This window comes from Calonectris borealis, chromosome 4 (assembly GCF_964195595.1).
Source record: "Calonectris borealis chromosome 4, bCalBor7.hap1.2, whole genome shotgun sequence".
Taxonomy (NCBI): domain Eukaryota; kingdom Metazoa; phylum Chordata; class Aves; order Procellariiformes; family Procellariidae; genus Calonectris; species Calonectris borealis.
The window spans coordinates 83,089,006-83,115,053 of NC_134315.1; the positions used below are offsets into that span (position 1 = coordinate 83,089,006).

A 26,048-nucleotide genomic window follows, 5' to 3' on the forward strand; every position below is an offset into this window, starting at 1 on the left:
TTAGAGCCAGGTAATTTTCACGCCCCTTGGCAGCCAAGCCAGGCACCTGCGGTTTCTGCTCAGAAGGGAGTCTTTGTGTGCGCTTGTGCTTGTTGCGTGTGCGCAGCAGTTAACATGATCCAGCTTATCCTGAAGGGAGCAGTCGCTAAGAGCTCCGGCTGCGTATGCAGTCAGAGAGAGGTGAGCCAGGGCTCTCGTAACTCTTCTGACGATATTGGCCCGCGCGGCACAAAACCGTGGAGAGAGTTTTGTGGGACCACAGCTTATTTCAGTTGGCTTCCAACAGTATGAGACGCATTGCGGGGGAAGAAGAGGAGATGGGGACCAAACTGCCACGGCACTGTCATCCCACAGCAATAAATCTAAGCCTTACCTTCCGTTGGCTTCTCCCCCTCCCCAGACTCCTTCCCTCCCAGTTTAAAGGACGCATTCCCCCTTACCCCATTCGGCAGCATCAGCACACAGGCACTCGTGAGGATTACGGCCCAAACCTATTAGCAGACGCGCACAAGGAGAGGAGTTGGCACAGGGCTGGGAAAAGGAAGGCGTTTGCTTGTGCCAGCTGGCAGGGGCCTGGCTGGAACAGAAGGGAGGGAAGCTGGGCGTAAGGAGAGACATTTAGGTGCTGCTGGAGCAGTTCTTTAACAGATGTGCTGCAGCCATGGCTGCGAGTCGCTTTGTGAGAAGGTCAGAGCTTTCCTTCTCAGTCTTCTCCTCCCCAAAAGCGACAGGACAAGAGCAGGTCCTGCGATGGCCCCACACCAGGCATGTCCCCAGCTCATGCCAGCCCTGCTGGCAGAGCTCTGCGGTGACTGAGCTAGCTGCTGAGCTTGTCTCAGCCCCGGGCGCACCAGAGGAGAGGAGCCTCTTTTTTTTGTTGTTGTTGCTTTAGGGAAAAGCAACAACTTTGTTCTTTGCAGCAAAGGGGAAGGGGGTAGCTCTCTAGTGAGAAGCAGCTTGTGAGAGTCACCAAGTTGATTTTACGGTATCATCCTCTGCCTTCAGAACTGTGCTCAACAAACACAGCGTTACTTTTGGCTCTCCCTTGTATTAAGTGCAACGCTGGGAAAGGTCACTGCCCAGAAACCTTCCCAGCCTTCCTGTGCTGCACAAAGCTGGCCAAGCCACAGCCCCAACTCCGCATGCACCTGCGAGGCAAATACCCAGAGGCAGGGCTTAAAACCTCCCAGGCTGCCAAGGGAGCATTGCTGCTCCCGAGTCCCAAACACACAGGCGCTCCCCCAGCCCCAGTTTGAGCAGATTGCCTTTTTATTTTGCTGGTGCTACGCACAAATCCGCACCGATTATCTTTGGCCTGGATACAGGCAACTCCACCAACAAAAAACAAGGTTCAGACAGACAAAACCTAGCCCCCATTTGGTAGACCTACCTCTGCAGGGTCCTGCTGACAGGCTGCTGCCCGGCTGTCCTCACGTAGGCCCTCGGACACTTGTGGGCCAGCTCTCTGGATGTGTTGCCCAGCAGCATCCTGTTGCCTTTTGCTCTTCTGGATGCGAAAGGAAAAACCCAGTCTCTGCAGCTGCAAACGCACCTCTTGAACTTGTCTCTTTTCTTCCTCTCTACCTCTGCCGGGAACACACTAGTTTCCAACACACCCTTTCAACCCACCACCACGAATGGAACGCATCCACTACGGAAACGCCCGGTTGTGTGCCTGTGGTACCTTGATACACCCAAGAGCCTGGCTGCACCATCGAGGTGTACGGGCGCAGCAGGGTACAGAGGATTAACTTTCAAAACCACCCGTGCCCCAGGTGGCGGTGCCCAGCTCTGCTGCGAGCCGTGGGCATCATAACCAGACTCAGTGCACCAGCTTACCCCTCCCGCCCCGGTGTCGACTTGGCCGCGGGAGAGTTGCGCTTTGGGGAGCGGCCAGCCTGGGTCTCGGAGGCCAGGGCTGGCACGCAGGCCTCCACCAGGGACCGCAGCAACGTCACGAGGTGGTCTTCAGCTTTGCAGCTCTCCTCCTGCTGCTGGTGCTGCGCCCACCTGTGTCCCAGGGAACACAGGTCTGCATTGCTGGCTGCACTGGTGCACAGATTTACGGTGTTTTGCAGCTAAAAAGGTGATGCTCAAAGACGGGCTTGCCTTTGAAAATGAGGCACCATCCCAGCAAGATCAGGTCCCCCATGTAGAAAGGTCCAGCTGATTTGGAAATAACCTGCGTTGCCAGAGAGAAAAACCATTTCCCACTTCCCATATTTCCTCCCCACAGAAAAACCCAGGCGATGACGCAGTCCAGATGCGGCCCCTACCCATACCATTGCCTCGCTACTACGGTAGCAGGCTGACTTGTATGCTGTTCCCGCTGTCAGAACACAGGACTGTCCTGGAGCGCTGCCAGGGCTCCCTGTTACCCACAGAAGAATATCTCCTGATGCCCACCACTCCTCATATTCATGTGGCTTTCCCACAAGCTTTATAGCACCCCAATGCTTCGTGCCACAGACCTGCCAAAGATGCCCAGCTCTCGCGGCGGCCCCGAGCAGTGAAGGCAGGAGTCCAGCTGAGCACACGGGTCAGGCGAATGGCTGGCCGCAAGGGACACCCGTTTCAAATTGCAGGCTCGGTTCCCTGCTGCCTCATCTCCCCCACGAGCGCTGGGATAAAACCACTGCATTCATAAAACCATGCATGTTATTACTCAGCACAGTCCCCCAAAACCCAGGGAGCACCCGAGTGCACAGCAGCCGTGTTTTAGCAGAGCACTGCTACTGGTTTCAAATGCCTTTAGCAATAATCCCAGCTCACCTTTACACGCTGCGCAGCCGTTACTCTCTGCAACGCCCCATCTTCCCTTAAGGCCCCAGAAGGGCTTGCTTTGAAGACACGATAGCAGTAACCTCTCTGCAACTTTCTGCACAACGCTGTCCCAGAGAGATACCGATACACCTCCTTCCCCCTACTTAGCCTGGGGAGCTGTTTATTAAGTATTTATCTCTTACACAAGACCTACAGGTACTGAACATGGGGGAGATGCCTGTTCCTGGAGTAGGTGGTAGGTCAACATCTCGGTCCCCTCTGGCCGGCGCGCTGCGACCCAGCCCCAGCCCTGAGTGACCGACAGCAGCACGGCGCTGCACCCCCCCAGCTTGTGCCATGGGGCAAGTCCAACCTGGAAGCTGTTCCTAGCTCTGCGTTTTGGGATTTTCTTCAAGTTCGTTTTTACTCTCCAGCAGTGACAGGAGGGTTAAGCCCACAAGCATGATTTTCAGCTTGGGCACCTGCTCACTCTTGGGGATGAAGCAGCTTTCCCAGCCCTGCTGGGGACATTTGGTGACACCAAGTGACAAATAACCTCTTTGGGCTGTCCAACAAGAGGTTTCACGCTGCTGTCCCCGCCCCGCGCTGACACCCCTTCCCCTAACAGCTGCACGTGATGGAGGAAGCGAGCCAAAGGGCACGTCCTCATCCCTTCCCCCCAGCGCCGAGGCGAGGGAAAGCCTCAGCAACGCTCCCTCAGCCCAGCGCCCGTCCCCTTGGCCAACACGCGAGTCTCGCGACAAACACCACTTGCAGTGCCCCTACGTGCTTTCTGCTCTCTGATCCCCTCCCTCTGCCCCAGTATCCACCACCACCAGATTATGGATGTCAGATGTTTCATTCTGGTTTTTCCCCCCTAAAAATTCCTTATGGTTCTGTTCCTGAAGAATTTACCTTAAAACAAAACAAAACCAAACCACCACACCCAAAACAAAGCCCAAAACCTTCTGCTGGTACCATCTGCCTCAACAACCTGGGGCAACAAATTCCAGAAGTTTACCACCTGCTCTGTAAGAAAGCTACTCCGTGTTTTGAGCTGATTTCCTCATAGCTGAGTGCCCCTCTGGTTCCAGTCACGCCAATTAGGTAACTCACAGGTCGGCAGCCACCGCCATCACAACTTAGCGGACTTTGTAACGCAGCATCACAAATATATTTAGGCTGGAAGGGACCTCTAGAGGACATCGGCTGCAACCTCCAGCTCACAGCGGGGCTGATCCTCCCTCTCATCTCAGCCTTTCCCTCTCCAAACTGAGGCCTCCAAGCCTTTGCGGTCTCACCTGGCAGGCTGCTGCTCCATCCCATTTACCATTAGAGCCCTTCTCTAACTCCACTATGTCCTTCTGGAGACATGAAGTCCAGAGCTGCATGCAGGACTCAAGGCACCAGCACAGCAAAACTCTAGAGCTGCAAAATAAAGGCAGTTCACATAAGTGTTGGCATTTGGTTTGTGCCTATCTGCTTCTCTTTATATACAGCTTTAAAAAAATTTCTAATTGGAGTTTAGAAGTCAACCAACAAAAGGGTTTTGCCCCTCTTCAAAGCTTCTTGACGTAGCAGAACCACTGGTGGGTCACCTAGCCCTGAGCCCCTCCAGCTGATTAAGAATCTCCTCTAGTACAGCCCAGCACTTGTGAGGGGCAGAAGAAATGCCCTAAAAGCAGAGGTCTCGAGAGCTCCTTGAAAAGCCCAGGGCTGACCTGGCAGGCGTCTTCAGTGCTGCCAACCTGCAGATTTGGTCATGACTTCCTACCGTCACACACAAGATTTGAGACTCACCGAGCACAGCTACATGGGTAAGAATGCGTTACTAGCACTTCATAGCCTCTCTTTAGGTACAGGATAAAACAAAAAAAAACAAACCACACACCACCACCTAGTTTTTTTCCTTCTTACTTGCAGTAAATGATGCCCAGCCACCCATGACTGAGCCTGGGTCCTAAACCACTGTCATCAGGACAACGTGGGTGACCTGACACGAGGTAGAGCCCAGCAGAACAGCTCTGCGCGCATCTACGATAGTGAGGTAAGTAATAAGTGACTGACTATTGCAGGAGGGCGTCTATAGCACAGCAATGGGATTTTACAGGCTAGGCTCCTACTACTACCAGATAAACTACTTTTAAAAAAAAAAGAACAAAACGCTAGAGAACAAGAGAAACATAAGGAGAGGATTCCCTCCCAGAAACCGGGGCACTGGGGAGAGTCTCACCGCACAGGATGCTGCAAGAGCCATCCGGCGGCTGGGCTGGCCTCTGGGCAAGTAACCAGTAGGGTATTTTGGCAAGTTGGAGGCTACAATGGAGGAGGCTGCGCAGATGAGCCACAGCAAGGCCCCCGGGCCCGAGGCAGTGGTCCCTGACGCTGCAGACTGGCCTAGACACCAACACTAAAAAAAAAAGACACAGCACTTGTAAACTGGGCATTTTAATGGGCAAGACATTTTCTCAGTAAACAGTGACCGCCTTCACGCGCGGAGAACCCCGGGCCAGAGATGACACTCGCCCTGCACGAGGCACAGGGGTGGCTCAAGGACCAGCAAGCCCCAATCCCGCAGCAGCCCTTGGCTGCCAAGTTCATGACCCATCTCAGAAAATACGGGGCTCAACCCATGGCTTTCTGCTAGGTATGGGTGGCCCGGTGCACATAGAGCACTGCTGCCTAATCCCTATCAGAACAAAAAGGATTTCCTCCTGCAAGTGCCACAACCTCTTCCCAGTTAGCAAAGCGTCCACAGAGTTTCGCGGAATAAGAGAAGAATTAACACAGGCAAGGTTTAATCCAGCAATACCCTCAAGGCCTCAACCCGGGAGGCTTTAGCTACTCTGTTTTGTCCTGAATGTGAAAAGTTTTCTAGATCTGGCTGTCTCGTGGTAAGCACTGGTGGGTGGAGAGCAGACCCTCAGCAGGTATCACCTGAGCCCTCTGAAGCCTGGAGAGCAGGCTCCATTTTTGGTATTAATGCTAATTCTGTCCTAAGCTACATTTGTGCAAATACTCATATCCCTTCAGTTTGGACAACGGTCAGCAACTCCATTTACATCCCAGATAAATCGTTACAGCATACACACAAGACCAATATTAAACAATATTTCCCATTTTATCCATAAAGTCACTTAGTTGGTTGCAAACGTTTCCAAGATAAACAGTTTTCCTGCCGCTTTCGAAAAATAGCCACCTGGTTGGAGGGAGCTTCTTGTGATCTAACCCCGTCACTGAAGAGTGCTGAAAAAAATTGTGCTTCTGAAAAAAACCCAGCAGATTTCAGCAGAGACCCTCGGCAGCTTGTGCTTCACACGCCGATTGGAAGAGGCAAAACCTAGATGATTTAATAGTACCGTTTCCACGGCAGGTTAAAGGAGGTCAACTCCTTGATTAAGGTTTACAGATGAGGAGAATAAATCACTAGTATTTGGTATTAAAAAAAAAAAAAAGTGCATCACCCCACATGGAAAACATCCAAAGAGGATCAGGCTGTCTCCTTCCATCCATCCCAAACCAGCTAGAGGTCACTACACACCAAGTTCACAAGCTTTGTTTTTTACCTTCAAACAATACTTTGGCACTTTGCAAGCTTTTTGACTGAATTGACTTCCAAAGCAAACAAGTTATAAAGTTAAACTACCACTGCACACTCAAGATCGTTAAAAAAATAATCACTAATTAGGCTTCACGAAAAATAAAATGAAGCCCTCGATCTAAGTAGAAGGGAGTGCAGCTCGGTTGTACAAGAAGAGACACCTACTTTGCTCACAGAGGCAGATCAGCCAGAAAATAATAAGGCCTTGACCGTCCAGAACAGGCTCCATCAACGCACCAGTACGCAACAGCGGCCACCTCCGCTTCACCCAACCGCGTACTGAAAACAAGACGTCACCTAGGGCTAAGGACTTATTTTCAGCACACGTCAGAGGAGCGCAGGACGTACTTGTGACGAAGTTGTGGTGTCCAAAGCAGCCAGACTTGATCTTTAGAGGCAGAAAAGAAGTCCTCCGGCTATGCACGCTCGCCCTCATCCACAGTCTGTCATTCTGTTTGTCATCAGCAACACGTGCGTATTATGGCAAAAGGAAAGAAAATGGGGAGGGAGGGAAAAAACCCCTAACCCAGTGCAATCTCTGACATTACGGCCAAGCTCTCTCCTCCAGCTGTTACCTCTGTCATTTTTGGCAGCCTCAATTCTGTCGGAGACGCGCCGGGAGCAGACAGATCCCTCACAGAGACACAAGCACAGCGCACCCTCAAACGCACAGGTGACAAACAAAAAGGGAAGGAGAGAAGGGCGGACGTGATGGAAGAATGAGATGGCTCTTCTCCTGGCGGGGGTGCCCGTAGCCGCCGGCTCTTCCAGTGCCCTACTGCCCACTGGGAGAGGGGGTGTGGGGGCTTTTGGCAAGATGACGGTTACATAAAGAAGAAGCTACAGAAAAAGAGAAAAACAGAAAAGAAAAGAAACAGAGGTTCAGAATTGAAATGAAAAAGTGAGAGAGAGAAAAAAAAAAAGGAGGAACAACATTTTAAGGCAAGTAAGCCATGAAGGGAGGAGTGCCCTGGGGAGGTGTCATATAAACCAACCTGGACCTCTTCAAGACACCGACTGATTTGGAGAACAAGCTCACAACCGCCACAAAAAGCGACTGACAAACACCAGCACAAACCTACAGAGGCACCTCAAAGGCACAAAACAACCTGCCGGGCAACCTCGCATCTCCTCATCCCCTCCTGCCACGCCGTTACAAAATGGCAACAGCAAAACAAAGTCACAAAGGCCACGCGAAGACCAAAGCGTTTGGGTAAAAATATATTTCCTCTCCCCACGTGAAGTCTTGGCACTATTTGTATATGTAACCTAAAGCATATACAAGAAATAACTGAGCTTATGCTATAAGGTTATTAGTCAATTTGTAATTCAAAAACGGAAATATTTTAACATCAAGTAAAGTGACAATATCTAACAGATGCATACATATCATTTGCATTAACACTGTATGTAGGTTACACAATTATTTAGTTACAAACATGGGTTATTTTCAAATAGCAAGGTAATCAAGTTCTACATCTATGGTTTAAGGCAATCAGGATATTAAAAATGTATACAAATACAATATTTCTACCGCTGTTCACAGCTTTATTTTCCGTTAATTAAAAAACCCTTCATATTTGTACAGTTCCATGCTGACACGCGCTGATGAGGGCGTCACGGATATCACATACTGCAAATGCAACCAGGGTCCTCGGAGAAGAGACAAATACGCGCTCTTCTAACATCTTAGAAGGGCAAATGGTAACTGGATTCAAATGGACATATCTGATATGATCACACACGAGATGACATTTCCATTCTCACTTGGACCTTTTAGGAGAAGCAGAGTGAGAGCTACCTGGAGAAACACTGGTCATGTTAAGTAAAGACACGCTTAAAGAGAGACACAAAGATCCAAGTCTCCTTGACGGGATTTCAAGCCATCAAAAGCACACAGAGGGGGTGACACGAGTTGCAGTTTTCAGGCTGCAGAGGAGCCTGGGGTGGGTGCCAGTCGCTGCTTTTCGCCCCTCCCCAGCAGCACCACATGCCACAGGAGGTGCAAGGCGATGCTTTTAACGACCATGAGCTCAAAGGGCGCCTTCCTACTTACTGCCCTCCTGCAAAGTAACTGCGCAACCCCACTGAAGTTTTGGGGGAGCAAACCCTTATTCACCTCCGCCTTTTCGGCTGACTGCCGGACACACGCGTGCCCGCCTCTACAGAGCGATCATGGCCCTTCTCACCAACCACGGTTTTGTTTGTTTTCCCATTCTGGGGGGTTCTTCCATGCCTTGGGAACACCATCATCCCAAAAACACACGTTTCAGTGTGCTTTCTCGCTCCTTTATATTATTCTAAGGTTTGTCTTAGAATGATCAGCTAGTTATCGTTGCTGACTAATGCACACGAAAAGGCTGCAGTGCCTCTCAAGCAAGGCTCTTGCCCATGCAACCGGCTGTCCACAGTTTCACAGCTGGCTTGCTAGCTTCAAGCACGCGGAGAAGCTGTGCAGGGTAGCTTTAGGCATTCAACAGGAGCTGGACGTCAAGTTCCCTATGGCTTCTTTTCAACATCTCAGCAAAAGCAGATTATTGCAGGAAGTTATAAAGTAGTTTTAACAATGCCACTTGTAAGTAAGCGGACTTAAAGAACCCCCCTCAGAAAACCACAACCGGTTTCACATCAGTAGTGAGGCAGAAAAGGTGAGTTCTCTTACTGCTGTACTTACATGCAAAGGTGAAAGCACATCCAACTAGATTTGAGTGTATCATTTACTCCATGCAGAATCAGGGGCTACTGTGAACAAAGGCATGAGTAAAGAAAAGCAAGAAGTGCAGCAGTAACAAGCTAAACATGGCCCAGGGGTTTAAGGAGGAAAAAAAAGTCATTAACATCTCCTTTGGCCAAAACCCAAAGCTGTACCTTTAGCTTTTGCAAGTTTATGGTTTATTCCCAGTTTCTCCAAAACAGCTTGCTTTTTGCTGGATAAAGAAACCCAACCAAAAATACCTTAATGCTCTTGGCTACAGCTTTCTGTCAAAAAAAAAAAAAAAAAAAGCTAGACTTAGCTGATTTCCCCTGCCAAATGTCCCTTAAAGGGCTGTTAAATGAAGCAGGACAAATAAACGTTAAAATTAAGTTTTCTACTTGGCACAAAATGCTGGTAATTAAAAAGAGGACATGCACAGAGACAGCTGAAGCAAAGCATACCGCCGCAAGCATTCAATGATGTGCATATGATGTGACTGCAAAAAACCCATGCCAAAACGCAAACTTCTTCCTTGATAGCTCAAGATCTTAAAGCTGGATTTGCCAGAAGCCACAAGAACCACAGTTTCATTTTTCTAAACAACCTCCTAGCAAACCTATTTAACCTGACAAAAAGTGCATCATGGTTGACGAGACCAGGAGGTGTGATTTAAAGAAACAAACAAAAAACCCACCACCAACAAAACAAACAAACAAAAAACCCAAATAAAACAAAAGAGAGAAAAGGCTCAACTAGTTTATTTCCAGCTTATTTATCTCCAATCAGTTTTTGCTGTCTGTCCAAGACATCATATTTAGATATCCTCTTCCCAAAGCCATGTTTAAGCAGTGAGAGTTAAAAAGCAAGACGACCCAAAAGCTAACAGCCAAACACATTTCCCAGCGCAACACTTCAGAGAAGGCGCTAATTCTGCCTTCCCCCGCCCCGAGAGAGGCAAGAAATTCCATCCCAGAAACTAGCAAAGAACTGGAGTGCGTGAGACTTAGGTGGAGAGAGTTATTTTTAAGAGTGCTTTAAATAAAGAAACAGGAGACTACCTAGCTAGGAGCAGTGGAAATGCTGGCTGTACATCAGCAGAAGAGAAAGAAATCCAGAAGTCATAGGGTAAGCATGGCTCGCCACTTCTTGGGAAGGAAGGAAAAGACTCTGTCCGAAAAGCAATGGCATAGAAAATACACATTAAACAGACCGATTTCCACACCGCGCTGGCCACAGGGCGAGGCCTGGCTTAGGCTAAATCTCCTTTGCACGTTCAAGGGACATCGGAATGGGACAATGTCCCCGAGGCAGGAGGGCCGGTAGGGAACACGAAGAACGTACGCCCAGGTGCCCTCTCGCCCTTGACATGAAATTCTGGATCCCACAGCTTTGCAAGTCCGTATTTAAGTGCGTGCAGGAATCCTCCTGAAGGCTCTACGAGGATATTGAAGGCTCTGTCTTCCCCCCTGCCCAAACATTTGACTCCCTCAGGGCTGCTAAGTCTTGCTAAGATCATGCACACTGGAAACCAGGTACTATTTTAAGTGAGGTTTCAAAGGTTTTGGTCAGGCAAGTAATACATGGAAAGCAGTCATGAGAAACGCTCCTTCTCCCAGGCACCTGCCGCGCCGTTTGGTTCCCACCGCGGCGTTCAGCAGGTAGCTACTACACTGAACTGGAAGGGTGGCTGTAAATATATGCCAGCACATGACAATAAATCCAAGTCAACTAGTACGATCAAGTCAGACAACAAAAACAGGAACTAATAAAAAATATCATGCAAATGTAATGGCATGCAAGGTCAGTTAAAGTTTTGTTATCTTCACACATATACCCCCCTCCCTCTCCCCCAGCAGCGGGACTCATATTGCTCTAACACATTAGCTGTTGAAGGAATATGGGCCAGACTGAACTCCAGGGTTCAGCCACGCCAGGGGCTGGGCTGTGACCCTCGTACAGCAGTAATTCCCCGAGGCTGGTTTCTGCCGACCCAGGGACCCCCTTCAGCACAGGGCTATTGCAGCCAGCCCTCCGAGAGTTGGGGAGGCCAGCAGCGCTGAGGACCCGATCCAGTCAACGACACCCACCCGAGCTGCTGACGTCCAGCCCTGACTCTCAGTTCAAATTTGGGGCCGAGAAAGATTTACTACTGCTGGTTTTGATGAGAAAAATACATGCTATCATTACCTTGCCCCTCCACCCACCCCTGAACTTCCAGTTGCATACAGTCCTGCACCCAATCCTCCTCCTTTCTTGTTCCCACTATGTTATTAGATGAGTTAATAGTTATTCATGTTAAAAAATGAAAAAAGAAAAAAGAAAAAAAGAAAGAAAACAGATGGCAGAGACACATTACTGCAAAAGCAGGTGAATGCAGGAACATCCTTGGCTTGACAGGCTTTATGTGAAGCTTGCACTGCAAGTTAAAAAAAGAACAAAAAACAAAAAAGTTAGCAATAATTGAACTCAAAATATTAAAAAAAAAAAACAAAACAAAAACAAAAAACAAAAAAACAAAATCAAAGAAAGCTGGGAGAGCCGACACCAGCAACCCGCTCTGGTGGGTGGGCATGCAGATGGATTACGGAATTATAAAGAAATTAAACCTCAAGGCTGGGCTCTACTCCAGCCTGTGACAAGCAAAAGCAAAAAGAAAAACGGAGGGGGCAGAACTACTGAACAACCAACCACATAAGTTAGTCAAGGCTACAGTCTGTGACCACGCAGCGGTTGGTGTCTTTAAGCTTCATTTTTTCAGAACGTGCATGGCGGGGGGTATGGTCGCAGGTGACCAGTTTGGGTTACTTCACACAGGCGCTCTTGCAGAAGGCTGCGTGCTTCGCCTTTACCCAAACTCGGGTATCTCGCACCTGGGCACCATGATGTCTCCCAGCACTTCGGCACATCAGCTTTCAGAACCAAGTCAGATCCTTCAGACATCAACAAACCCCTCTTTTTACAGGGTGTTGGGCCAGGCCCTGACGTATGTGTTACAGCTCAGGGATTGCTTTGGGACTAAGCACGGCCCTCGATGGCCAGACCAGTCACACTGGACTGGAAACTATTATGCAGAAAGGAAGCTGGAAAAAAGTTTTTCGTCTGGTTTTCAGAAGTAGCTTGAAATAAACAGAAACAGAGCCCAAACAGATGGTCCCAGCTCCTGGGGGGGTTGAGGATGAGCAAGTAACACAACGGCACGTGTTGAGGCATGCATGTGGCCATCTACCAAACAACAGGCAAGCACCAGCAGGCTATTTGCTGCTCCTATTCGGTTTTGCCAAGCCCATTGCCAGGAACCGTCTCCAGATTGTTCAGGTTTGAAGCACAGTCCCATCCCAAAATTACAGCAGGGGCTTGGTAAGTACGCTCAGCCCCACATTCAGGAAAGCACTCGAGTACGTGTCCATACGACAGTCACACGAGCGTCCGAGGTACACAGATGCGCCGTCCTGAAAACAGCACACTTCTGTCATCGGGCCAGAGCTACAACGATTTTAGATGAAAAACGCGTAAGCTACAGGAATCTGAGAAATGGATTATGAAAGAAGGGATAAAAAGGCAAGTTGTTTGTATAGGAATAGTCTGGAAATCAAGAGGGCCAAGTTCTCCCTCATGGAGTTAGGCCAGCGGCAGATTTTGCCCTGAGCCTTCCCTCTGGCTTGCACAGCACAGTGGGAAGTCTCCGTTGTCCAGGTTGGAGAAATCTGATCCCACCTTGAGAAAGCAGCATTCCCATGAATTACTCTCTGGGGAGGCTACAAGGATCACGCATGGCAAGGATTTCCTCTGGCAACTGCACAAGAACCACCACAGTCCATGCCAGCACAGAGAAAGGTTGAAAGCCTTACCTAAATAAACTGCAGCTTTTCATTAGAGTGCAAGGAGGAACTTAAAGCCTTTAGAAAAACCAAGGTGTGCTACAAGGCAGAAGCATCAGCGTTTCCCTTTAAAGCCTCCGTTAGTAATTCAGACACTAAAGAACAATTGAAGCAGTTACAGCACCTGGTGTGGAGCGACACTGAAAGGACACACTAAAACACGTGCATGTTCCTCATGACTGGATTTCTGTGAATGCATCAGCAAAGCAGAAACTGTGTTTGTCACGGTCGCTAGAAACATCCATGTATCACACCCATAACATTGTGCATGTGCCAGCCAACTTCACAGAAGCAAACAGTAGCTCACACTGACTACCAAAAGTTACAAAACTCCCCAGACCATTATATACTGCACTGGTCTCACACCTACCAGGTGAAAAAACTGCCTGCAGAGTTTTTTAAAATATTAAGCTACCAACTCCGTTTAAGAGATAAGAAAAAGGGTCTTGAAAATTTTCTGTTCTTTTTAGGAAACAGGTCACCATGTCCAAATTCTCAGGTGAGAAAAGACCGGTGTTTCAGGCTATCCTATTTACAGGCATCGTCGCAGAAGGCTATTTCAGCATGCTTGGACGTTAGCTGCCGACACTTGATTGTTTCTGCAGTTCAGCACAACACTGATCGGTCTGTAATGATTTCTTGACCCAAGCAGAGCATGCAGCACACAAGCGCTCTATGTATTTCAGCGGGTGCCCAAGGCCAGGTTCTCAGTTAGCACAAAGCAGCACGGCTCCATAGGAGCTACATCAATTTACATCAGCTGAGGAACTAGCCCTAGGCCCTCCCCACCTCCCCCGGGGCAGAAGCAAGAAACTATGGGCACCGAACCAGCAGCAGAGACAGGGGATGTGCAGCGAGCGTCAGCGTAACTTCCCGAAGTGTAAGAATATACGAGTATATATGCAATACAACAGAACCTCATAGGCTCACGCTCTAAGGCAGCTCAGACCTGGCTTAAGTTCACAGGTTAGAAAGGGAGACAGAGGTGTCTGTACCACATCCTTACTAGCATTTTGGTTCTTCCAACAACGACAGCTTAGTGTTAATCGAGTAGGTTACTCTGCCAGAGCCTATTAAGGAATGCACCCCTTCACTGTCAGCTGTTAAGCGAAGCGTGGAACTGCCATTTTTGTGTGGGGGTTAAAAAAGTGTTTTCCAGTGAGATTTGCTGCATTACCATCTTTACAGCTTTCCCGACTGCAATTATGAGCACCGTTATCACAGACGACCCAGAAAGGACTCGCGTGAGTATCCCCTTACTAGGTATAGAAAAAGCGAATGGAAATTAGGACAGGAGGCCTCAAAGCAGCCTCTGTTACAGTAACCTGTCTTGCTGTGCTATACAAACAAGCCATGCGCAGCCTGCTTGACCTCTGCAAGCTTTGTTTGGCTTCAGTGTACATATCTCATCTAAGTGGACCTTGTGTTCTCATTTTTAAAGCACAGTGACGTAGCCAGTATCATGTAATAAATAGGGGTCTCTTGCACTAAGAGGAAGCTAACCGTAGCCATCTCCAAGTACAGGCTGCAAGGAGGAGGTTATGGCAATTTGGATCAATCTAAAGGTCAAGATTTTCAGGGGAGCTCTGCAGTGACTTAACTCTGAGCCCAAGTCCACGGCAACGATCCTCCAGTTTCAACGGAGGCAGAGTTAGGTCCAAACTGAGCGCGCCTGAAAATCCCGCCTCCACGTACTGACCATGGGACAGGCTCCATCCACAGATACACCTGGTGCCTACTAAATTGCTGGAATCTGAGTACTGGAGGGTATAGGATTATACTCCTAGCATACGAATATAATATAGTAGAAAACAGTGCCATTACCTTTACTGAAAGGTATGGGTTTCTTAGCTTATTACGTCAACTCGATACAACCACAAATGCCATTGACCTGCAATTACGGTACCGTAGTAGTTTGTTTTTTAAAAAAAACAAACCCAAAACTTCTTGTCTTTAAAGCAAGCTTCCAAGTACTCACTTTTGGCACTAGCATTTCCCATGTAAAAATAACATGGCCGTTTTGGTTTCTAATCTACTTCTACTTACAACTATAACCTTAAGGAATAGGAACTGGAAACTACTCTTGGGTGAAAGGAAGGACAGGCAGAGACCCCCTTAATAATTTTGGCTCAGGAAGTCCAGAACATCCCAGAGCTGTTCCAGAAGATGCTGGACGGATCACAGGTCAAACCTCCACCATCCGATTGCTCTCCCACACCAGTCAGACTTTGACATAAAATTTGAAGGTTCTCTTCTAGAGAAAAATTAAGATCATGTCCCTGGCCCACCCTTTAGAAAAAAAATATTTTATTTGATCAGGCTGATAAAAGCCCAGTTTCCAGTCTGGTAATGGGGAAAAGCAAATACAGACATGCAGCAAGAAAGAAAAAACAACCTCCCAAACTGTAATAAACCCTACAAAGGACGTGGGTGACATCCGCTTACTTTTTCTTGTCCTTGTCTTTCTTGGTTTGTTGAGAACCTGCCTGCTGAGCCTGTGACTGTAATAGCTGAGCCGCTGCCTTCTTCTTTTGAAAGTTGTTCAGCTCTTCCTCAAGTTCCTTCTTTTTGTCTTCCACTTTTTTCTTCTCTTCTTGGTGAGTCCTCTTTAGATGGTCAAACTTTTCATGAAGCTGCCGGGACAGAAACAATGAGAATTGGACGGGAAGAAAAGAATGTTTCACCCCGATTACTGGTAATGATGCCTGAAGTGGTTCCGCTGGCACTGATGCCTCACTGCATTAATAACGCGTCATTGGCCTGTCCCAAGCACGCCTGACTTTGAGAAAAGCCCTGCAATCAACACACATGCACACACAGATGGCGGGAACTGAAGTTGCTGTAGGAATATGACAGGTCTCTGGACACTTCCAAACCCCCACGTTCCACCCCTCATCGCTTTGTACCTAGCGGACTCTCTCATGCTCGTGCAAAGCAAGAAGATGTGGCCACTCAGGGCGATACTCTTCTCTGCGGCTCTTCTCTGTACACGCTCCTCCGTGAAGCCCAAGAAACAGCTCCCTTCCCTAGCAGGACATCTTCGTTTTCTCTGTCCCACAGTCATCAGTGCTGACCTACACACGTGGCGCAAATCACGGTCGGGCAGCTTTTCAAGAGCTCTGTCACGTCCGTCCACGACTACGCCGAGTGGGACTTACTGCCCTCTGGAAAGTCCTTATGTACTTACTGAAAGTCTCCAGAAAGGTGGGACTGCTCGAGGGCAGCGCTGGGTGTACCATAGCTGAAGATGCACTGCAAACCAACATTACTTTGAGTAGCAAACGTAGTCTCTTCTTTGGGTGGGACTCAAGAGGTGAGAGAGCAGAGAGGACTCCCACAGCACAGCAAGGCTGCCAGTTCTGGGGGGTATGGAGCTGCAGCCGCTCTTACTGTCACACTGCAGCGCCTCCCACTCGCTCCATGGTATATATCCTCCTCTAGCTGCCCGAAACCAGGGAATACTCCTGCTCCCTTTTACAGGCAAAGAAAAGTGGCAGAGACTTGTGTGATGGGGTCACACCACAAGCCCACCGCGGGACTGGGAATTGAGTTCATATCTGCTTCTTGAGACTGTTTATGCACACAAAGCACCTTGGCAGGCTTGATGTTGCAACCTGGATGCTCACCTTCTCAGGGCTCTCTTGGAAAAGCCCCAGCCTAACCCTCACACGCAATCCTCTGAGTTACAGTATACTCACATCTTTCTCTGCTTCCTTCAACTCGGCTTCCTTCTCCTTCACTCGCATGACAAACATCTGCCTCATTTCGTCCTCCTTCTTCTGGAGTTCGCCCAGGAACTCATTCCTCTTTGCTTCATAAGTCTCTTGGAGACTGTTAAAAACACAGAAAAAACAGTCAGAGCCCTGTTTCAAGCACAGTCATGAGTTTCCAGCCTTTGGCAATCTTACCGCATCGTCTCGTCACAAAACATCGTCAGAGGTCCCTGACTACAACAGGGGCATGAACACCTCCACCGAAACCAGTCCTAGCTGGCTAGGTGGCAGCAGTGGGAGACAAATCAGCAAGGAAAAAAACGAGCACACCGTTCAGGATCCTGTAAATCACTTAGCAGGCAGGATGACCACCCTCGAAAATAAACAGCCACTACATAAGCATCTACAGCAATCCCTGATGCTCACATGGCTCGTGATCTGTTTGAGTCACACCTTCTCGCTTCTCCCACTCTTTGTCCTGAATCTCTTCATTTGACGTGCAAGATTTGTGGAACAGACACGGGCATAGAGTGCGAAATCTGGCTTTATGTAGTTCATTAAACATGACACTGACACAGACCAAAAGTAATTTTCACTACTCATTGCTAATGGATTCAGATCAAGGGCTTTATTTAGATAAAGCCACCTTGGGAGACCTCTCTTTCTCCTTTAGCATTCAAGGGAGGCTAAGCCTTTGTGAACGAGCGGCAGCGTGCCTCCTCCAAATAACCACATTACTGGATTCCATCATTCCTTTATTCCCCCTCTACTTCTTGGCATTCCTTTATTTCCCCAGCACTGAGATACCGCAGCAAAGATTTGGGACACAAAATATGTTGTCCACGTACCTCTGAGATTTTCAGAGCCTCTTAGGAACTCTGGACGCCAAATTCCTCCTCATTCTATTCCTTAAATGGATTTTGATATTTCAGCCATAATGATAGTGTGGGAACGATAACTATTTCCCCCCAAGATGCTTTTCTGAAAATGCATTTTTTAAATGAAAACTCCACTGATATCACACAGATACATTGCATCCACGTGCCTAAGGAACACATTAACCACTGGGCTAGTGGGACATCTTAATCCCATTAAAGGCAAGCTTTTGCCTTTCCTGGCACGTGGTGGGGTTTTCGATGGCTTTTTTGTTGCCTGGTTTTGTTGTTTGGGTTTGGGGTTTTTTTGGGGATGGGGGTGGGGGGTGTTGAGCTGGGGAACAAAACTTGACAGATGAACCCAAGACTTGGGTTCAACACCGCTAATTGACGAGCGCTTCAGTTGCCTCCCAAAATATTCCACAGACAGGATGCCCAGAGCTGCTCTTGCACAGCACTGGCCACCCTGGCGGAATCACACGATTCCGGCTGACCACACCGTTGAAGCAAAAATGCTGATTCTACAAAAGACAAAAATCTTTTCATGGGAGAACAGGGCAAGAGGCATCTTTCGATTCTTAACTAAATCAAGAACCAGACCACTCACAGCAGACAGAGATCAGGAGACTCGAATCAAAACCTCCCTAAAATTCAGTCTTGGATTTAATCCTCTGACTGCGGACATTGAAACTTAAATTCATAAACCCTTCTGGAGGGTCTGGCTAGAGCCTAGGAAAACCCCGAGGGCAGATTAGCCTTCACTGCTCAGTGAGCAAAAATTGAATCTGCAATTAGTGACACACTATACTAGGGAGCAGCAGAGCCTTACGAACCGAAACGGAAAACACTGCACACTGCTAATCATATCCTGTATTGCAAACAATTTCTTGCAAAGCTCATTTCCAAAAACACAGTGCTGGGTGACGGGCAAGCAGGAAAAGCCTGGCAGGAGCGAGGGTGGCAGGGGCTTGCTGTTAAATTGTCCCAGGTTCAATGCTAATCCCAGCTTCAAGCTTCAAAACTTACCACTAGCCTAAAGCCAGCAAGCTTAATTCGCTACTGAAGCGACTCCGACTTCCAGAGAAGCAAAGTTCTCAGAGAAACTGGCCTGGCAACTCCAGGCTGCGTATGAAAAAAACCAACACTTACAGCCCTAAGGAATAACAGTCCAAACCAACTGGGATCCCTGCAGCTTCTCACAGACAAAGATGACAAGGGAATTAGCTTTTTAAGTATACAAACATATGAACCTAAATTACAGGAGTAACTTGATTCCCCAACACACACCCACACACTGAATGATGCCCTTGCAAATAATTTTCTTTTAAAAAAAAAGGTATTTTGAGAAAATTAACCACAGCAGCAGAGAAACCAGTCCACAACAGACGCAGGACAGCAGAAGGGTCTCTGTGCAACAGCAGACCCCGTTTCAGGGAGCAGATGCCTACGGGGGCATTGGTGCTCCCTCCTCACCTCCTGCAGCTCGGACAAGCGGTGGGGGTTCTGCCAGCGCTGTAAGTCTCCCAACCATTGCCAGCCTCCCTTTTTCACACCTTGCACAAGCGCCTACGCAGCACCAATGGTTTGCTGAGGTCTTTTGCCCTGCTCACCCCGAGATTTACAAAAGACTCCCTGCTCCTGGCTGATGCCAACTGGCCGGAGAGCGGCGGTCCCTGTGGCTCCCAGGGCCCAGACCCGGGGGAAAGGCATGCTTTTGATCCCTGGTCTCAGAAGAAAGAACAGAAAGAACCAAACCTACTGTTTTCCTCATTTCAGATATACATCAGCCTCGGCCAAACAGCTTGGGATCATAGGTTTTGTTTGTTTATTGGAGGGAGGAGGCACCCAGAGCGAACTGTTCTGAACTAGCACGTACCAGATGGAGAAATTCTGTACATTTTCATTTCCTTTCTACTTATGGCTTGGTCGAAAGAGGCCTCGTGTACAGGAAGCAATGGAAATTCCTCAGATTCCTCAAAGGGAAGGGCTGAGCCCATCTTAAGCCATCGCTCTCCAGAAAGGAAATCCAATAAAGCTTCACACTTGGGCTTAGTAACAGACCTGGGCTCAACTGATTCCAGCAGAGTTTCTGTGCCACAAAAGAAATGCAGCTGCATAAACTCAGCAAGTCACAAATAAAACCCCAGACTGATGCAAACTCCATGCCGTAGCGCAGTCCTTGCTCGGCTCACCACGGAGCGCTGTTTTCCAGAAACATGAACGCAAGGCCCCCACTCCGCCTTCTGCTCTGGAGCCCACCTGGCTTTCCCCTGTTGGGGATCAGAGATGAACCATGTCCGTGGTTATCTGCACGAGCCAGAGGAGTGGCTACCATCTCGGGGATTGGCACGCCAATTCTTGACATGCACGTGTGTTATGGACGTAAACCCACGCTGATGCACATTTAATTCTGACTGCCTTCCCGTGGGGCAGAGGAGCGTGGGATGCTGCTAAGGCAGTGGGTGCAATTATTGGGGAAAAGTTGGGGAGGAATGGGAAACAGGAAATGAGAGGAGAAAACAAACACTTCCTTCCAAATTCCCACACAGCTGTTGTCCCTGACTAATGACTTGGGCTTCAGACCAATAAAGCTGCCTGACAGCATAAACTCTATATTTAGTAATAAGCCAAACCTCAGGCATGGGACCATGGCACCCTCTTCACAGCACACCTTGGACCAGCTGTGAAAAGCTCTAGAAAGCCTGTACAGCCCTGCTGCAGGGTTGCAGACATTTTCAAAACGTTAAGGCAATAATTGGTTTTCTCAGCCACCCACGCTTTTCCTGTGCTTCTCCTGTACAAATCCGAGGCCCTGAGGGCAAGACTGCATTGCACAAGGTTTTCTTCCCCAGCCACGCTTTGGATCTCAGCTGCTCTAAGTGACCATGGCTATTCCCTCCCTAGCTCTTGCAAGCATCGGCAACCCCAAAACCTCCAATCTCTCTGCTTGTACAAGGCCTGAGGTAGCTTTCCTACCTGAAAGGCTTGCTGTCCGGATCCGTGTCCTTGAATCCCATCTCTTCAAGTTTGCAGCGCCTGTACAGCTCGTAGTGTCGGGTGTGCGTCTGCTCTCTCAAGTCCTCCATGTTCACTCGGATCAGCATCTCCCGCAGCTTCACAAAGTCACAGTGGTTTTCATTTTCAACTGCAAATAAGACAGACGTACACAGAGAGAACCTTAAACCCAGGAGCCAGGTCCCCCCTTTCCCTGGCCCCGGGCCCCGGTTTAGCAAACCTGAGAGTTCTTCAGGCACAGAAGCAGAACTCCAAGTCAGCCTGCACCAAAATGCCTTGCTGAACTGGGGGTGAAGCCATCCCACGCCAACACGCGGGCACCGGTTCAAGGCCTTTCACCGGATTTGCGAGATCTCCGTGTTGCCCATCTGTCACAGAGCTCCTGCCTCTCCGTGCACTCCTGCACCAGCAAGGCGATGATCCATTTGCACACAGCATTTCACTGCCCACTCAAATCCACTCTAAATCCACCTCACCGACAGGGGCCCAAGTGGGCGACAAAGTCTCAGTCTCTAGCAGCGGTGAAAGGAAAGGTTATGAGAAGACCCCACCAGCAATGCTGTACCCTTTCCACGCCAGCTAACCTTACGAAGGGGCCCTAAACCCCTGCTCCTGGCACGGAAGGGAGGCAGCACACGGAGTATAACGTGGCTTCCCATAACAGCTTCTATTCAGAGCAGGCACTGGTGTGCCACCGTCAGCCCCCGGGTGAACAAGCTGTTCAGCCTGCGAAGGGCCTGCGGCCAGAGGGCTGCACACTTCGGTGCAGCAAACAGTCTGGGTATGCTTAAAGACACGGAGTGGAAGTTCCCTCTTTAGGATGCAACGGCAAGCAGCAGACAACTCTGCAGCATGCCTCCGGCGACACAGCGAAGCACGCCAGCTGCTCCCCTTCAGACCAGACCGGCTGTCTCTGCAAAGGGGCAGTTCAGGGCCCGGTCTTCAAAGTCTCTCTGGTACCCAAGAAAATCTCTTTGACTATCTGGTCCTAGTTTCCTGGGAACAGCAAGAACCCAGCAGGATTCGTGTCAAGTCCAAGACTTCCCAAACATAACAACTTCTTTCCTAATTGCAAGGTATTCCCATATTATCCTCTGGTGTACAAAGCTGAAGACAGTAAGTCTGAAGCTGCTTCAGGGTCAGCTTGTATTATTGAGAGAAACTCTGCGAGTTTTGCAGAATGGCCCTGCGAACGTTCCCCTGCAGCTTGCTGGGCCATTCTCCAACTGGATACACAGCTGAAGCCACAAGCAGACCACCGCCGTCTCAACCCTGTACTTCTCAGCACTTGGTTGGGAAAGCAAGGACCAGCCCCATCCTTGGCGGCTTCAGTGCAGCCTGGGTTGCAAACGCAGCCCTAACCGAACTCTGCTCTCCAACCCAAAGGAGCTTTTGGCTGACTTTACGGGGGGTCGCATACTTCAGCTGCACGTCCACACTTTACGATACCAGGACAAAGCGTATCAAGCAGTCAGTGTTGAATTAGTTCTGCTCCCGCTTCAAGTTGAGAGGGCAGAGCACCTGCTGACCTCCCTGGAAAATCCCCCAGCTACATGTTTGCATTCAGGATTGTGTGCAAGGTCCAAACCAAACCACTCGGCGGTCCAAGCCTTCCCCGTTGCTTACGCTTTTTTGCCGGCACAAAAGCGTAAGGAACGGAGAACGGAGATTTAAGTTTTCACTTTTCAAGCTAGTTATTTCGCATCTCCTAGTAACGTTACCCTGCTCTTTCCCAAAGCCGATGGCTAGGTTGACACCACCACCCTCCCGCCAAACCCCCTCCACATGTCTAGATCTAGGTTGCAAAGCCCTGATTTTAAGGAGAAGTCTTAGAGCTGTGATACTGCTTTCTCAAGACAGATTTTGATAAGGACCATCCAGAGATCAATGCACCTTTCATCAGAATGAGACGGGATGACAAGACCTTTTTTGTGCTTTCGGTAACGTACCCTGCACAACACCCCAGGGGTACTGCCTGGCTTTTGCCATCTTATTGCCGATCTTCACTTCTTCAGTGCTGCCAACTACAGCAAAAGGAAGGTGAACCTACAAAAGGAAAGGGAGCATAAGGTTAGGGATTTCCTTAGTTGCCTTGCCAGGGATTGTTTCTCGAGAAAGCTGTTTACTGTGGCAGCTGTGCTGGATTTAAGTTGCTTAAACGCCTTTGCAATTCATTTGGTGTTCCAGAAAGAACAACAGAACCATCTGGGTGAGAAACCTGCTCAGACTTAAAGTCCAAAATTCTGAAGTCCTAAAAATGCAAGAGATGTATATGTTTTTTATGTAATTACAAAGCATGACTACCTTAAGCACAGAAGAAGTCTTACAAACTGGAATTCAATTTGAACACTGAGGAACAATAACTATCCAACAATAAGAAAAGAAAATAAAGTGCATCCTCCCAAGGAAGGTAGACTAAAAATTCAGGGGGTTTCTGCTGCTAGAAATAACTGTTAATGCTTCCTCTTAAAAAGAGGACAAAGCTGTGAGCAAGGGGAAGGGCAGAGCTGACCCAGCCCTGGGCTGATGCGTCTGAGTCACCGAGCTCTGCTACGTCCCAGTCTCTCCACGGGTGTGGTGGCGACAATCTGGGATCTCCTCCCAGAAGCGCGGCTGCTGCCAGGAGGGAGCTGGGCTCTGCCGCCAGCCCACCCCCGCAGTGCTCTCCCTGCCTTAACAGCATCCAGGAGGGCTGGGCGCAAGCTCTGGGAGTGGGTGCCGTGTCGGCTAAGCCGTGGTCACAGGCTGGGTGGGAAGGGAAGAAACCAAGCGGCAGAGGAGATATGATTAACTGGCCAAGGAGTTTCCCAGCAGCCGGGCTGCACAAGAGAAAGGCAAAACACACAGTGCACGCGCTGCACCCTGGCAGAGCCACGTCCCTTCTCTGTGCCAGCTTCTCCCTGCTGAGAACACCACACAGACAGGGAAAAGAGGGAGGCAATACAGGGGTTTGGAGAGGGTCTGATATCCAGCTGCACGTGACTATCGCCCATCTACAAGCAGTTGCGCAGGGAAACTCACAAAAGCCTTCAAGCTGCAAGGAAAAGGCTTATTCTTAATGCCTCCATTCCCTGTAAAAACGCAGATGACTCAACCTCGTCCTTTCTCTTGCTTTTGAGTGCACTTGCTGTGGGGTTGGTACATCCTCTTGGGTGTTACGTGCCCCGCTAAAGCCACTCGAGGGCCCTGTCAGCGCTGCTGTGATGCACATCACTGCCAGAAACCCTGAGCTCAGGTTCTTCCCCTTGCGCTCCGAGTCAGGCCCATGGGAAACAACTGTTTCCCTCTGTAAACCCCACTAAAATGTTTGTTCTACCCCAGCCCTGGTTGCCCTCAAATCCCACCCCTAAGGCTAGAGGAAAGGGAAAAGAGGTGAAAGCCAGAGCCCTTGCCACTGATGGCCACTGGCCCTGCCGAGAGCTGGAACATCATTGACTGCGCCCCCGCTCTCACCGGAAAGCAAAACAAAGGCAGAAGTGAATCACCCCCCACTAAGCAACAAGTGGTCGTTTGGGACAGGAAACCCAAACCCCAGCCCTTTGCCCTGACCACGTCGGGGCCCTGCCTCCCATCCTCTTCCTTTCCCAAGATGGGAATACTGCAATAGGGGAAGGATATGCAAAAATGCTCAGAGGAGAATCGTTTGTCAGACAATGAAGCCTATCGGGCCGGGCAGCCCACGCGTGACAGGTATCTCCAGCTCCGAAAGCCTTCTGGCCAGCCCGATATCTGTGCTTAGACTGCAGTTTTAAAGCCAAAAGAAACATGGTACAATGTGCCCTACCATCAAGGATGGGCCCATGCAACCCAAGGCAAGCAAACCCCCCCCGAGAAAACACATACACTCATCGTGGCATTTATCTCGGCCACTGTCTCTTCATCCGTCGGGAACTGGTAGATCTGGACGCCGTTGCTGACCAGCTCGCTCATGATTTTACTCTTGAACTTGTGCAACTCGTTTTTGGCAATGGTGTCAGCCTTGGCAATGATGGGGATGATGTTCACCTGCAAGACAAGGACAGCACCTCCACATACAGGACCGCACATGTTGCGTCACTGGGAGAGGACGGAGAGCAGCATGCATCCTGCTGCAACGGCCCTGGAAGTGCCACCAGCCACCGCCCCCCCAGCAGACGACCTTCCCTGGGGGTGCTGCTGACAGCACCACTGCCTCGGACAGGATTTTCAGGCAGCAGCGATGACGGCCTTAAAAAGAAGTCAAATGCAATTTGGCAACAAGCTATTTCCTGTCCTGTCGTATTCCCCTCCTCATCCGAATCGGCTGGACAGGAAATGCTGTCATAGATTATTCAAGCTGTTCCAAAAAAAGGAAATTACCATCTAGGCACTTCTCCTCCACACCGCAGCAGCCTGGATTACCGCAAGCAACACGCTCAGACAATAGCATCTCGTGGGCGTTTGCTCAGGTGTTATCAGGGACACCCGGGTGGGCAGCAGTGCTGCTGTTACCCCACTGGAGGTGGAAGCAGATGGTCCACATCCAACCACGCCACACACAGGGTGCGAGCTGGCAGTAACACAAGCACGCTTCCTCCACCTGCGTGCCCTCACATGCTCCCGTACACCGCTGTACTGCAGGACGAGGGTTGATTTATCCTGCACAGCTCTAAAACAATCATCCAAAGAACCACACGATGGGGTTAACACGGACATGAGAGTTAAGTTACTGACTCTCTCCCCTAGACGGGCTGTTTGCAACACGGGCAGTGGGATGGCAAACAGCAACACCACCTCGGAGCCAAGGGGAGACAGCACGGTAGCTGAACGGAACGGTGCACAGCGAGCACCACACAAGCGTCTGCTTTGCTGGGAGAGGGCAAGAATGCATTAGGATGAGGAATCCTGCTTGCTTTCCCTTTTTACTCCCTCCAGATGGACACTTTCTGCTTTTGTTCTTGCAGGATTTGCTTTTCATTGCAACAGCAGACAAGAAGATGTTCACATTGACCTATACGGAGGGATTTTTAACTGCAGTATTTGCAAATCCTCTTACATCACCTAACTCTGTCCGGAGGACGGCCTGGAGTTATTAAATCCCCCTTTGCCAGAAGATAGAACATGAATGCCAATTAGCTCACTTTGGGTAAATCTCCATAACCCTATTTTAAGTTGAGTAGGGCAGGGATCCTTCTCCGTCACTGCATAAAACCCAATCGATAGGCCACTCTAGGAAATAAAGAACCATTGTCATCATTTATCTTCTGCAGAATCAGGATCCAATGAGCCAAAGGGGCAAGGTGGACTGATTTAAATTGCTTAATCATGGTGTAAAGAAGAAAAGAGAAAGCTCAGTTTAAATACTCAGGTTTTACATTTGTACCTCAGCTATTTCCCCTAGAAGAAAAGAGATGAAATCTTCTTGCAAGCATCTAGTAAAACACCATGGTTTAAACCAAGCTCAATTCCCATCCTTGCTAGTCGCGAGGGTAACTGAAAAAGCACATATGTCAAGTAACATATTTATTCAGATTCTTCTTGTTTATCCGA

The 26,048-nt window shown here is 49.2% G+C and overlaps 1 protein-coding gene across 6 annotated transcripts in view; it reads right to left on the reverse strand.

Moving 5' to 3' along the window:
* Positions 1–5,197: 5,197 nt before the first annotated feature.
* Positions 5,198–26,048, reverse strand: part of SEPTIN11 (septin 11) — a 59,218-nt gene continuing 38,367 nt past the window's right edge. For 2 of the 6 annotated variants that reach the window (XM_075150372.1, XM_075150376.1), the window contains 6 exons: positions 24,384–24,545; positions 22,490–22,586; positions 20,502–20,670; positions 16,636–16,768; positions 15,383–15,570; positions 9,800–11,475 (listed from right to left, as the gene is read on the reverse strand). In XM_075150372.1, the coding sequence (XP_075006473.1) occupies positions 11,460–11,475; positions 15,383–15,570; positions 16,636–16,768; positions 20,502–20,670; positions 22,490–22,586; positions 24,384–24,545 (765 nt within the window). In that variant the 3' untranslated portion in view covers positions 9,800–11,459. Of the gene's footprint in view, positions 7,205–7,668; positions 9,107–9,799; positions 11,476–15,382; positions 15,571–16,635; positions 16,769–20,501; positions 20,671–22,489; positions 22,587–24,383; positions 24,546–26,048 lie in introns of those variants that run through there. The other 4 variants (XM_075150373.1, XM_075150377.1, XM_075150374.1 and 1 more) reach the window with 4 other exon arrangements.